The sequence below is a fragment of the Artibeus jamaicensis genome, unplaced genomic scaffold, assembly GCF_021234435.1.
Source record: "Artibeus jamaicensis isolate MK-2021 breed Jamaican fruit bat unplaced genomic scaffold, CSHL_Jam_final scaffold_461, whole genome shotgun sequence".
Classification (NCBI taxonomy): domain Eukaryota; kingdom Metazoa; phylum Chordata; class Mammalia; order Chiroptera; family Phyllostomidae; genus Artibeus; species Artibeus jamaicensis.
In genome coordinates this window covers 737,870-752,187 of record NW_026522045.1, presented here as the reverse complement: position 1 = coordinate 752,187, position 14,318 = coordinate 737,870, and the positions used below count along the sequence as shown (strand labels likewise).

At 34.1% G+C, this 14,318-nt stretch overlaps 1 protein-coding gene across 3 annotated transcripts in view; it reads right to left on the bottom strand.

Moving 5' to 3' along the window:
- DIAPH2 (diaphanous related formin 2) overlaps window positions 1-14,318 on the bottom strand; it is a 914,916-nt gene that overhangs the window by 496,165 nt on the left and 404,433 nt on the right. For all 3 annotated transcript variants that reach the window (XM_037165779.2, XM_037165780.2, XM_037165781.2), the window contains one exon: window positions 13,192-13,431. In XM_037165779.2, coding sequence (XP_037021674.2) covers window positions 13,192-13,431 — 240 coding nt within the window. The remainder of the gene's footprint in view (window positions 1-13,191; window positions 13,432-14,318) is intronic.

The window sequence follows — 14,318 nt, the reverse complement described above, 5'->3', positions numbered from 1 at the left end:
TAGCATCAAAGGTAAAAAAAGAGATTTGGGGCTAGACAAAGGAAATCAGAAAGTAGAGAGAAAAATGCCAATTGGCTCTCAGGCAAAACAAAAGAAAAATAAACAAACAAAAACATTTACTTCCCACATAACATAAACTTGAAACTATGACCTTACATAACATTGTTCTCAATATGGCTCCTGAACTCTGGTTTGCCTTAAAAATGTGCATACCAGGGCTGGGGCAGGCAAAAAAAAAATGTGCATACCAGTCATTATATTATTTATCTCTATAAGAGCAAATGTTCTAAATTTTAAAAATGCCTTATAAATAAATTTTTACTAAGTAACTTAAAAGAAATTACAAATCTCTCTTGGTTGTGAACACATTTTACTCCTGAAATAATGACAACACAACAGAGTCCTAAGGAGAGGCTTTCAGAAGGTGATGACTCCCTGACCTTTCTTGTCAACTTCATGACGCCTGAGATGTAGAAACACAAAGGGATTTGAGTGTACCAGACTCTGACTGATGAAAAATCCTTGGCATTTTGCTTCCATATCTCTCTCCAAATGCTTTTCCACTTTCCTCAGAACAGGTTTCCAAATAAAACATTCTGTTTTAAGATAAGTATCTAGCTATTTTCTTGAATTTTAAAACTAAATTCCTTCCTTTAAATAGCCTCAGAACAGTTTATATTTCCTTGTAGCAAGCTGCTTTGCTCCTAGAATAATACCTCATACAAAGCATTATATACTGACTTCCTTCATTCTTATTTACCTGTAAAATAACATATCGTCTTACTAAAGGAAATATATATGTGTGTGTGTGTATATATATATATATTCCCAATCAGTGAATCAGGAAGTGACCAACATACAGTAGGCACACAGTAGTAGCATTTTCTTACTGTTTTTGAATAGGTATTAATTTTAAGCAAAATTTAAAAAATAATAACATTTAATTATAGTAGAAATAGGTAGGAAGTTAGAGAAGTAGTTTTTAAATATACTTTATTGTTGCATAAAAAGGGAAGAGAGTATTCTGAGAATACAGATAAAGTTTTTTTTTTAAAAGGGCAAGGCTTTGTGTTTGTCCCCATGACATGAGTCAGAAAAAGAAAAATCTAGGTGATTGTTTTGGGGAAGAGAAGTATGGTATATGTCAATAGGGCTGGTATTCTGCTTTTCCTCTCTAAAAAAGTAGGACAGCTTTACAGTATGGACTGTTATGGAGCAGAGCATGTTATTATCTTACAGTTGGTTAACCAGTATTTCTATAGCAACACAGGTTAGGTTTTCAGTATGCTACCAATAAAAGCCATCCCCGCACCCTCACCCCGACCTCTGCCCCACTTCCACTATTTACCTCCCTGACTCTCATTTTTGAATTACAACATTCTGTATCTGTCAAACAGCCCTCACAGACTAGAGATGCATGTTTTATTTCTCTTTATATCTGCAAAATATCTAGCACAGGGCTACACAGAAAGTAACTGCTCAACAAATGTGGCCAACTTCCTGCCCAATTACTAGCTAAGAAGTATTTCTATGTACAGTTGCCCCTTGAACAACATTGGTTTGAACTGTGTGAGCCCACTAAGATACAGAGTTGTTTTAATACAGTTGGTCTTAACTTCAGTTTTCATGGTTTTGATACATAGTTTTCAATAATATAGTTTTTGCTATGTGATTGGTAGGATCTGTGGATGCTGGGGACTGACTTTAGAGCCAAAAGGTATAATGAATTTCCTACTGTTCAAGTATCTGCTCCACCAACCTCCATATTGTTGGAGAGTCAATTGTACATAAATAGTTCTTAGATTCCCTAAAATTATCACAGAGACAACTTGTTGTTCACAGCTTTATTTGAGTATTAACTGCTTCTTTATAAATCCCCTTTCATAGTTATGAGCTTTTAAGTTGTGCCAGGCCTTCATTATTAGTTTGGCTTCTGTTGATAAGAAAACCAGTTTGCAAGATGATCAGTCACATTCAGTCATACTAAACCTTGTTTTTTAAACAGTAGTCTCATACAGGGTCAAAATCCTCTTCAAAAAGGTATTTCATAAAGTAAAAAGGTATTTGTTTTCAAATTTACTAATTATATGCCCTAAAGGCTGTTCAGGTTGTCAACTTCCCCCTACTGTGAGAATTACAAAAATCAGTCATAACTTTAAACTCAGAAAATGACTAAGCTAGTTGGGTTCATTTAAATCCTTTATAGAAACATTCTTCGTGGTAAACAAAGAAAGACCCACAGCTAGTCTCATTAATCAACTCTTTCTTTGTTTTTGGTCTGCTTCAGGGCTGAAATTGTTTATTTGCCAACCCTGATATATGGGGAACTTATCAAAAACCAAAAAAAAAAAGTTTTTTTGTAAACTAGAGAATTATTCATTTCCCTTAGACATACTACCTAACAGAACAGTTAACTCTATCCATTGTTTAGTCCCAGTGACATTAACAAGTATAGTTATGGCACAGTATTAAGTTGTGTTTTTTATATCAGTATGAGAATATTTTTAAATGGAAGAAAATACAGATGTATTCATCCTTTTTTTCCCTTGAACTGTATCTGTATTTAATGAGCCATAAACCAATCACTCACTACAGTTTTATATACAAATATATCTATTGAATTTTTAATAATTATTAAAGTCAGAAGGAATATAATTTAGCAACTCCAACGTTTTAAAATGCTTTTTACAAGTTTGTCAATTTATGTATATGAAGAAATACTTAATTCAATTCTGTTTCTCTTTGATCATCCTATTCTGAAAATCATTCCTAATTACATGTTTCATTTTCTTTCTCTCTTAATTTGTCTCTCATTCTCTGTGTGTCTCTCTTTCTCTCTCTCTTTACACACACACACACACGAATATACTTTTTCACTTGGTCTAGCTTTTAATTCCTTTTCCTTGACATTTTCCTTATGTAAAGGTTTCAAAAATGGGAATCTCTTCCTTATCAAAAAGGTCCATGGTTTTGCATAGGGGAGGACAATAAACAGTCATAGCTAGTACACAAGGCAAACATGTATGTGTACATGTATGTGTGGTGTGTGTATTTGTATTACTCCTCAAAACAAGTTATCTGGACATATGGGAAGCACATGTAACTGTAACTCAGAGTTAATACCAGGAATAGCAGCATAAGCTTCATTCAAAGTATTAAAAATCACAGTTAAGGGCATGGGGTTTGTGTGTGTGTCTCTTTAGAAGATAGGACATTTTCAAATATATCAGTAAAATAGAAAAAAATATTGAGAGAAAAAAGAAAACAATGCCTCCAAAGCAGTCAGTATTAACAAGGAATGCTCACCAAGTATGCGTCAGTCAAATTACATCTACAAACTACCATTCTCCAGAGAATTTAATAAACTGGAAACGGAGGGGTTATAATGAAGTTTTCATACAACCTATAGTGTTGTAAATGTGATAAGATCTAAATAGATATAATCAAATTCTAAGAAAACAAACAAGTGTTACATTTAAAGTATTACCTGAGTAATTTGCACCAACAAATGTAAATTAATGAATATTTCAGCTTAGAAAAAAGTCTTTAAATAAGCTCATGGGACAGCTGTAGTTTTAGAGGCAAGTAGGACACTAAAGGTGTGAGTTTGTTTCCTTTGACTAGGACTCAAGTTTTCAAGAAAAGAAATTCTTTTAGACATACTCTTCATAACCATGCTAATTTGAAGAAGTAGATCTACAAGACTGATTAATTCCCATGCAACACAAGTTTGCTTTTTCTCCATTCTCAATTCTATAGTGTAGGCTCCAGAGAACAAGAAAGATATAATTCATCTCCACATTAACATAGATCTAGAAAATGGTTTGATCCCTTGGAAAAACTGAGGGAACCATCTTCGAAGAAAACAACATACACTACCATCATTCAGTTTTCTTTCTACTTGAGGAGTCAATGTCTATGTGCAGACCACTACAGTACAGAGACAGAGAGAGACAAGTGCCCTCCCTCTTGGTAACAAAAAAAAGAGCTGATTTTGAAACTGAAGGACAAAACACATGGCAGTGTGTTCACGGGATTACAAAATGAGGAAGCCATGATCATAAGTTTCCAACTTTTGGAAGGCTGCACTTTTAAAGAAGGCAAAAAAATCAGGAGAAGCCTCTGTTTTGTTCAGGTATTAAGTGACATCAAGAGCACTGAAGGTGAGAACTTCGGATCAGAGTTCCAAGATGTTATCTAAGTATCTTGACTACTAGAATAATGAAATGACTGAAGAAATCTTTTGGTACTAACATGTGCTTGTATGCACAAGTACACAGGCATAAATTAAAAATATGTGCTGTAGGAAATATAACAGGATATGGGAATTTAAAGATCTTATGGATAATCATTTCTTTAAAAATTAATTCAGTGTTCTATAAATTTTTAAACTTCTGGACTTATTTACTTAAGTAATATTAATACTTGCTATTTGAAAATTATAAATTTTGGTATATTGATTTACATGAAGAGTTCCAAGGAACAATAACCCCATCACACAATAACAGAAACTGAATCTAATATGTCACCACTGGCAAAGTACCACAGTGGTAACAACATTTGTCTTTAAACTCAAGAAACTATTGAGTGATTCTGAACAGTGAGAGCCCATTAAACACAAAAAAGTAAAACACAATGGTCATAAATATAAGTTCAAACAACAACAAAGCTGAATAAAAAATAACCATTTAAAATTAAGAATGATGTCCTGTTCTTGTGTCATTCTATGATGCTTAGTTATTGCAAAGCTTCAAAAATGGTTAGTCAAAAATGGTGAATGTTCTTGCTTCAATGTAATACAATGAGGCACAGACAAACTCTTAACCTGAAAGTTTTGTGTGTACTGGTCACAAATTATGAACAAATGTTACTGTGTGTCGCTATATGATATGATGTCACTGTAAATTCCAAGTACCATGAATGAGCTCCTGTGAATTTTGCTGTAGAATGGGGTCTTATATAACAGATTACAACCAGTGAATCAGAGAGACTACCTACTGAAAACTCTCTTGCAAACAGCCCCACAGGAAGCAAAGATTAAAAGACCTATAGGGTGAAAACAAGAAAGTTTGGAAAGAGAACCTAACATTCCATCCAACACATACTTGATAGTCTAATCTTACCTCACATGCAATTTTTCCAAAACAACTATATCCCACAAAGCAATGTTCTCCTCAGCAAATTATCAAACACATCTCCCCCAAATTCAAATAATGCTAAACACTGATAGAAAAAAGAACATAGTTCAGTGAACCAAAAGAGAACATCAAATTCTAAAAATAGCTTGAGCCACTGAAATATTTTGAGTCCCAGAAAAAGCTGAATTCCAACTTTGCCTCTGACACTGAGTGATCCTGGGTTATCCATCTCTCGGGAGAGCAGATCCTCATTTGTAAAATACTGAAAACAGCAGTCAACCTTGTCTACACAAAATGTATAGGACCTGGGAACCTACACATACAAAGCAACTGATAGCTCTGGAATTATTCAGATTATCAGGTGATTCGTTATTAAAATAGATAGGCTCTACTGCCTGGATACATTAAAATCTTTTCAGGGAAGAGTAACTTTGCATCAATATGCCTATATTTACTTACAATTCAATTTGAATTTTAAAAAGAGAGAGATTCCTCATTTCATAAGTTACCAGAGTCAGAAAAACCCATATGTAAATTTTCCCATTGTCTGAATACTGCAAATGCCAGAACTTGTTCTGTAATGTTTCCTGGAGATGAGCTACTACAACCAAATCTTCCATTATACTGAAATGAGAGGCATTTTGATGCAAGGATTTTGGATACAGAAAACCTATATTTAAGCCTAAATTTAAACATTTCCTAGCTTTTTTTTTTAATTTATTTTTTTTAATTTTATTTAGTTATTTTTCAAGTACAGTTTTTTGTCTATTTTTCCCATCCCAGCCTCCCCCGCCCCTTGCTCCCCACCTCCCTCCCATTTCCACCCCCCTTAGTTCTCGTCCCTGTGTCCTTCCTATTTGTTCCTCCAAATCTGAAATAGAGAACATTTCCTAGCTTTTTAATCTTGAAAAATCACATACCTCCTTGGGCTTTAGTTTTCTAATTTGCCAAGTGGGGTTAATGATAACTAACCTCTCTGAGTTGCAAGGAAAGCACTTTATAAACTGTAAAAACACACCAACCAAAGGTGTGGACTACTGACCAGGATTTACTGATCTTTCCTAGGGTGACTTTCAGTATATCCTATAGTGGTTATTTTCTAAAGTATCTTTGGTTTTAAATGAATAGTTCTATATTTATTTCTCAAACAATATTTGAGGGTAAGTTGCTGGTTCATATTTTTAGCAAATGATACATGCTTATGTTTTTACAAATAAACAATAGCAAAGTATTATGATTACATATTCAATAGGCTTCCTGCAAAAATACACTTATATCTGTAAAGTACTAACGTTTCTCACTTAAAAATTAACATTTATTGTAAACATTCACAACAAATCCTTTAATTAATCAAGCTGCCTGGCTTTCATTCAATGGTAATTTTTTGAAGACCTCATATACAACTGACACTGGAAGATATAATGTAGAATAAAATAAACACCCAAACTTCATGAATTCTGAGTCTTGGAAGAGAAAAAGAAATGAAATAATAATAGTAAAGTGTAGACAGTTCTATTGGGTTGCTCAAAAAGTTCATTTGTTTTTTTTTTGTAACAGGGCTCTAGTAGGGATTAGTGGTCTTTAATGTTATTTGAAAGAATTTTGTTAGATTGCACTGTTCAGCTGTTATATCAGCATGCATTTAAAAAACATCAAAATTTGTGACTTTTTTGTGTAGCCATTTTAATACTGAAGATGGAAGAAAATATGCAATATTTTTGGCATTTTATGCTTTATTATATCAAGAAAGGTCAAACATAGAAAAAAAAGATTTATGCAGTGTGTGGAGAAGGTGCTGTGACTGATCAAAGATGTCAAAAGTGTTGTGTTAATTTTTGTGCTGCAGATTTCTTGATGGATGTTGCTCCACAGTTAGGCAGACCAGTTGAAGTTGACAGCCATCAAATCAAGACATTAATTGAGAACAATCAACATTATACCACGCGGGAGATAGCTGACATACTCTAAATATCCAAATCAATAACGCTATTGGTGAAAAATTTTAAATGTGTCTTTTATTTTATGGAAAGAAAAATACAGACTTTTCGGCCAACCCAATATAATAATTCTCTTCATGATGTTCACTGGGAAGCAAAGAAGAGCAAAAGGGCAAAAACTAGACAAAGAAGAGTAACAAAGGACAATATAAAACTGCAAGAGGCAAGCTGTTTTTGTTACTTGTTTAAGAGAAAAGGAAATGGAGTTTAATTAGGAGGCCAGGGTCTTAGCTCTAGGTTTATAACTAAAGTGACCAACTGTCCTGGTTTGCTTAAGACTATCTCAATTTTTGCGCTAAAAGTTCCACCACACAGAAAGCCTTCAATCTTGGGATAGTCAGGGCAATTATAAGGTTAAATAGGGTCATAAAGGCAGGGCCTAATTGATTAGTGTCCTTATATGAAGAAATTCAGATATCCATCTCTCTCTCTCTCTGTCTCTGTCTCTCTTTCTCTCTCTCAAGAGACTATGTGAGAACTTTGTGAGGAGGAAGCTGTCTGAAAGCCATGAAGAGTGCCTTCACCAAACATCATCTAGGCTAGAACCCTGATCTTAGATCCAGTCTCTAAAACTGTAATAAAATAAGTTTCTGTTATTTAAGCCAGCAACCTGTAGTATTGTTATGACAACCCCAGCTGACCAATATATTAACCAAAGTATTTCACTGTTCTGAGCACCAGTTTTCTCGTCTGCAGACTAAAAAGGCTAGACTAGATATTTTCTGATGTTAAGATTCCAAATTTATATGAACACAATTCACACAATTTCAGCTAAAAATGATTAGATATTCTGAAATGTATAGAATGTTTAGATATGAACTTTTTCTTAGGTGTTTTGCAGATTTTCTCTTGGATTGCATATTTGCAAATTTTGCTTCCATTGACAGGAGTCATTCTCCATATAAACCATATCATCTGGTACATAATCTATTTCATGATGAAACCGAACCTGTATTATATTCCTTCTTACAACTTCTATGAGGGAGATGGATGCTTTTCATTTGTATGCTAGGGCAATGCTTGTAACATTCTGTCACTAATACCATGTCATGGCCTCTGGGAAATGAGGTCTTTATATGTTACATATAAGTCATGAATCTTAGAAAAAATAGCACAATTACATTATCACAATACTCCTAATGACCTAAAGATATCTAAATTTTACTTTACAGTAAACCCTAATCTTTTCTTCAGGTTCATCTTATGACATATTTCCCTTCTGTACCAAAGCACGTCATCTAACTGTATTATAATTTGTTATGTCTCTCTGTCTAACTAGAATGACCAGAAAGTCATAGCAAAGGTGCAGGAAATATTAACTGGAGGCAAAAAAAAAAAAAAGAATAGATTTTGGCCTCCATAAGTTATGAAATGGGCAGTGAATGATTTTCAAATATATATTATAGAGGCAAGATATCCACACTAGTATGTAAATAACTCTTTTCATATCCTGCCTACCAATGTTTTCATTTGTTTCCAATATGCACTCAACATTTCAGGCAGTGTGGTTTTCTTATTCATCCTCGAACATATGATTATTCCTGGTTGTGTAAAATCATTAAAAAGAACTATAAGCATTTATTTAATATTATAACTTTTTCTTTTAATTATTTATTTTTAGCAAAGGGGAAGGGAAAAGGAAAGGGAAGGAGTGAAATATCAATGTAAGGGAGAAACATCTGTCTGTTGCCTCTCATACATTGCCCAACACAGGACCAAACCCACAACTCAGACATGTACCGTGACTGAGGATCAAACCACCAATCTTTCACTTTGCGGGATGATGTCCAACCAACTGAGCCACACCAGCTAGGCAACTTACAATTTTTCAGAGAACTCTGATAAAGATCGTTCTATTTGACTCTGAAAAAAAAAAACCCTATCAAAATAAACAAGGGACGCTGTATGTATTTCCTTATTTACACAATAGAAAACTGAGGTTCAGAAAGAGGAGGTGACTTAGCCTTAAACATTTGTCTAGTGATTAGCAAAACAGAAGCAAAAATGTAGGTTCTGAGCCCAGTGTTCTATATTGAAAGATTAAGGCTTCTTCCCTTTATACAACCAAATTCTACCTATTTTTCAAGATCCTTCTGTTCCAATTTACCTTACTGCCTATCTTCATTTCCATACTGCAAGAAGGGGAAAAAAATTCTTCCCTTCTCTGAAGTCCTGCTAATTTCAATGTCCATTAGTTTTTGTATTCATTGACAGTGTGTCTTGTGATGTTACATAATACTCTCTATACATATTTCCTGGTTACCCAATAGTACCACAAGCTTCTTGAGGTTTTTCTGAGTCTGTATTTTAGCTGTCCCCCTGGTGTACCATCTCTTTGTTTTTCCTTTGAATCTGTCTGATGTCCCTTCACTTTGGTATTCCTACCTTTGTTAACAGTGGCCTTTGGGGCATGACCAACCTTCCATCATACATAGTCTTGGTAGGAATGTCAATTAAGGTTAAAAGCAACTTCATGAAAAGCCTTTCTTTCCATTAGTTCCTGCTCCCTGTATTCTCAAAGCTGCCATAGATGTTGTTCTTTTAAAGGCCAAGTTCCTCACCCTTTCCTCAGTTTCTGGCTGAGCTACCTCATACCCTCCCAGTAAATTCCATTTTTTTCTTACATCCCGCAGAGTCACTTTCTATTGCTTACAAAGATCCTTATCTAATGTACCCACAAAGGTTAGTGCCCAGGCAGTGCTGAGTATTTTTAAATGTTCTGTTGTTATGCAGATTATATGTTATTATGTATTAAAAGCATAAACAAGTAATTCGTTGGTGCAAAATTGCTATTCATTAAAATTTTAGTAACCAATGGGCAACCCAAGGACAAGCTAACACTGACAATTCATCTGCATGGAATTGGTATTCATTATAGTTCAGCACCCTGGTTTGGGGACTCACAAAATAATAATTCACTCCTGAAAGTTAACTAAAGATTTTGTGGTAAGGGTAGTACTTATAGTAATGATACGTTTTGGTGATATTTGACATTTAGATTAACCCACCTGTTTTCCTTTTCTTCCCAAATATTATAGAACCAACTATGACCATCTGAATTTTTAATATTACTTTACTACAAGATACACCAAATAAGCTTAACTGACTATATAATGGCTCTTTTATACCTAGACAGATAGTTTTAACACACTGTAAAGTTTCTTGTGAAAAACACTGGATTGCAGTTTCAAATTCAATGAGAAAGTTATCATTCAAATAATTTAGGTAGTTAAATAGTACCATTTTTAAAACTAAGCAGCACTCTACAAAGACAGTTCCCTGTGCTTTTTTTTTTAAGAAAAAATAACACTAAGAAAAATCAATCAAGTAATCTTTTCTGATCTACTTGGAACTTAACAGCAATTCTAGGTAATCATACATCAGCAGTCAATTCCATTTTGAACAGATTACAAACCCAAGCTAACCATTTCTATGTACTTCAGAAAATTTCTGTCATTTTAGACACTTATATCTACTCAAAATCCTTTGTATTCTAGGAACATAATGGAATCCTAGACATTATGGGAATATCATGCATACATATTATATTTCTCTTTTTTAATGACAAGTATTTCTCTGAAGATAAAAATCCTACTTAAAAATGGGGGGATAGGGTGAGATACTTTAAAACATGGACCTTTTTCTCTTTTAAAACAACTATTACTACATATAAGTACTTCCCACAAGATTATTTTTGTGATATTTGAAGTTGGCAAAAATCTTTGTGCTGAATCCTTTGAGTATACCTCTAGTGTTAGATGTCGGATCAGCGTTGTGTAGAAGAACTTTTATTTGACAGGTAGATGACAGGAAGAATCCTCTTTCCAAAATATAAGATGTAACTGTAAAATCCTTCTGTGAGATTTAATACAATGCCCTGTTCCTGTGTATAACTGACTTGTTTATTCTTGGTTCAAAAAAATCTGCTCATGTAATTAATTTCAATGGTGTGAAAGTAAGACACATAAAAGGCACATGTTTATTTGAATTAGGGCAATTTGCTTTAAATACCATGTTATATGAATTAAATATGAAAAAGGTTTATAATACAAATTTCCAATGATATTTTCCTTTAATTTATACTATTTTTATGGTCATCAAACAAGATCACTTTAAGATTTACTCATTGAATAAATAGCATATACTCTAAACAAGTAGCATCTGGGTGAGAGATGACTTCATTAGTATTAAATATATGGTATTCAATACAATGAAAAAGTCTTAAATATTAGTTTTATCCTACAAATGTGGCTATGATTTATTTCAGGTTTTTATAAGTATTATTTTATTTTCTCTGGCATTAACAAATAATTTTACATGCCCCCTAATACCACAAAAAAAGAGAGTAAAATTTTTTTTGACAAACATTAGCATTCTGGTATGTTCCTTTCTCTCATTCCTTATATCCCTCAAAAATAAATCAGGGACAAACAGATAAAATTCCATTATATATCCTATTATCTACAAATGTTATGCTCTATGTGTGAGTTAGAACTACTAGAAGCAAATCATTTTTGATACATGTTAAAAATGCCTGTCAATGTATATGTAATGTACATCTACTTAATGCATAAATAGAAAAGAAATTTATACTAGATCTGGGATTCTTCTTATACTTTAAGAACTAACCAAATTTCTGCAATGTTTTCAGATGTGAGGGGGAAAAAGGCGAAAGAATGGTGAGAGATCAAAGACAGATTGCTTGTTTTCAGATTTATTTTTGTCTCTCGCTTTCTTACAGGCCTTCACCTCAGTCTGCTCAGTTTTCTCTCTGTAATAGACAGGTATTTTCTGAATAAGGTGGTTTGCTTTAGCTTACAAATGGACATATACAATCACTTTTGCATTTCTCTACTTCTTTGTTTACTATTTACAAGAATTGAAATTTCAAAAATAATACTATGAAATGGCCTGATCCAAACAATAAAACAATGACCACTTGATATTTTTTAATACATCTTTTGCAATTCTATTTTTAAAAATATTTTTTATTTATTTTTAGAGAGAGGGGAAGGGAAGGAGAAAGAGTGGGATAGAAACATCAATGTGTGGTTGCCTCTAATGTGTCCCCTACTGGGCACCTGGCCTGCAACCCAGGCATGTGCCCTGACTGGGAATCGAACTGTTCGGTGACCCTTTGCCTCACAGGCCTGTGCTCAATCCACTGAGCTACACCAGCCAGGGCTTTTTATACAATTTTTTTAAATTTAATTTATTTATCTTTAGAGGGGAAGGAGAGAGGGAGAGAAATATCAATGTATGGTTACCTCTTATGCATTCCCTGCTGGGACCTGGCTTGCAACCTAGGCATGTGCCCTGACTGGGAAGAAACCACGATTCTTTGGTTTGCAGGTCCATGCTCAATCCACGGAGCTACACCAGCCAGTGCAATTCTATTTTTTAACAGTTTACTTATTTATTTTTAGAGAGAGAAAAAGGGAAGGAGAGAGAGGGAGAGAAACATCAATGTGTGCTTGCCTCTCACATAACCCTCACTGGGTTCTTACTTGCAAGCCAGGAATGTGCCCTGACTGGGAATTGAACCAGTAACTCTTTGGTTTACAGGCCTATACTCAATTCACCACTTGATTTTTTAAAAACTTTTAGTAAATGCACTAGATATGTAGTATAAGCATAGTAGCACTATTCAACAATAGTATTATTTTCTTAGAGTAGAATAAGCAAAGTATAGTCAAGAAGAAATTTCTGGCTGAATTTCACTCCTCAAATACTTTCTGGAGAAGCATAAAATAAGTGGAAAGAGACTGAAATACATGACTTCATCTAATTTTAAAAGCAAGCTTTCTTGATCTACAAACTCAAGTAATATTTGATCCGAAAAACTTTAAAGCCATACTGTAAAAGAATCTGCTCAGTCACTCACAGTTTACTGAAAATAAAAGATTATGTATCTGTTTTCATTGAGATATAATTAACATACCATAAAATTCACCCACTCAAGCATACTTTTTTTATTGAGTACTACTGCTGTTGAGAATGACCCCCTCATACAGGAGATGACTGATGTAAATTATCATTATAAAATATTATCTTACCTTACAAAGGAAGTTGATCTTAAAACCCAAAGACTGGGCATTTCTTGAGCCTGAGTTCATGTAGTTTCCAACCAGAAGAACTAATTCTAAAAGTTTGTTAAAGTTTTCACTTTTCTTCAGTTCTTCACAGGCAAGAGTTACTGCTATGATGCTTGGTTTAATGTTGTTTACATGTTCTTCAAATGTGAGTTTGAAAAGAATGCTATTGAGACGAGGTCGTAACATTTTCACAGAGCTCATCTGTAAGATAAGGAATGTTTTATAAGAATATATTCAAAGCCTGTTATTTCTCTCTCAAGTGGGAATAATTTTATACACAATGCTGTAAAATTTCTGCATAAAATTAATTCTCTCTGGGTTTCAAAAATATTGTTTTTGCATGGCTTAGACATTACAAAGGGATTTTTATATAAAACTTAAAAAAACAGCTGGTTCAGCTTTAAACAAATTAAATTATCCTTCTAGCATTAAGTTAATATTATTGAAGCTAAACAGTTGCTATATATTTACTGCATAATTATTAGTCATCAACAGCATTTAAACTGCCAAAAATCTGTTCTGAGGTGAACTATGAAAATGTACAAATATAACACTTAGTTGAGTGAATGGTTTGGCCACAGATCAAAGATGTATATAACAACAGAAAAATGTAAGTAGAACCACAATGTCTTTAAAAATTTCCTATTAAGGACTTCCAGCCAAAATGCAGGCATAGGTAGATATCTCTGCCTCCTTGCACAACCAAAAGGAGAACAACAACTTTAAAAACAAAAAATAACCAGAACTGCCAGAAAATAGAACTCTATAGAAGTCCAACAACCAAGGAGTAAAGAAGAAACATTTATCCAGACTGGTGGGGAGGGGGGAGATGAGAAGCCAGGGTGAAGAGGAGGAATGGCAAGGTGGCAACTGGCAGAGCAGGCAGTCCCACATTTGTATGCAGATAAACTGGGAGGAACACCTCTAGAGTTGATGGGAACTGTCCTGCCTGCTTTGAGAAGCTGTAACCCCCCCCCCCATGGCTAAGGATGAGTAAAAAGACCTTGGGACCATAAGCCACTTAGGGGACAAACCTTATCTTTTTTGTAGGGGCACTGCCTCTGCCCCCTTTCACCTCACCCCTTGGC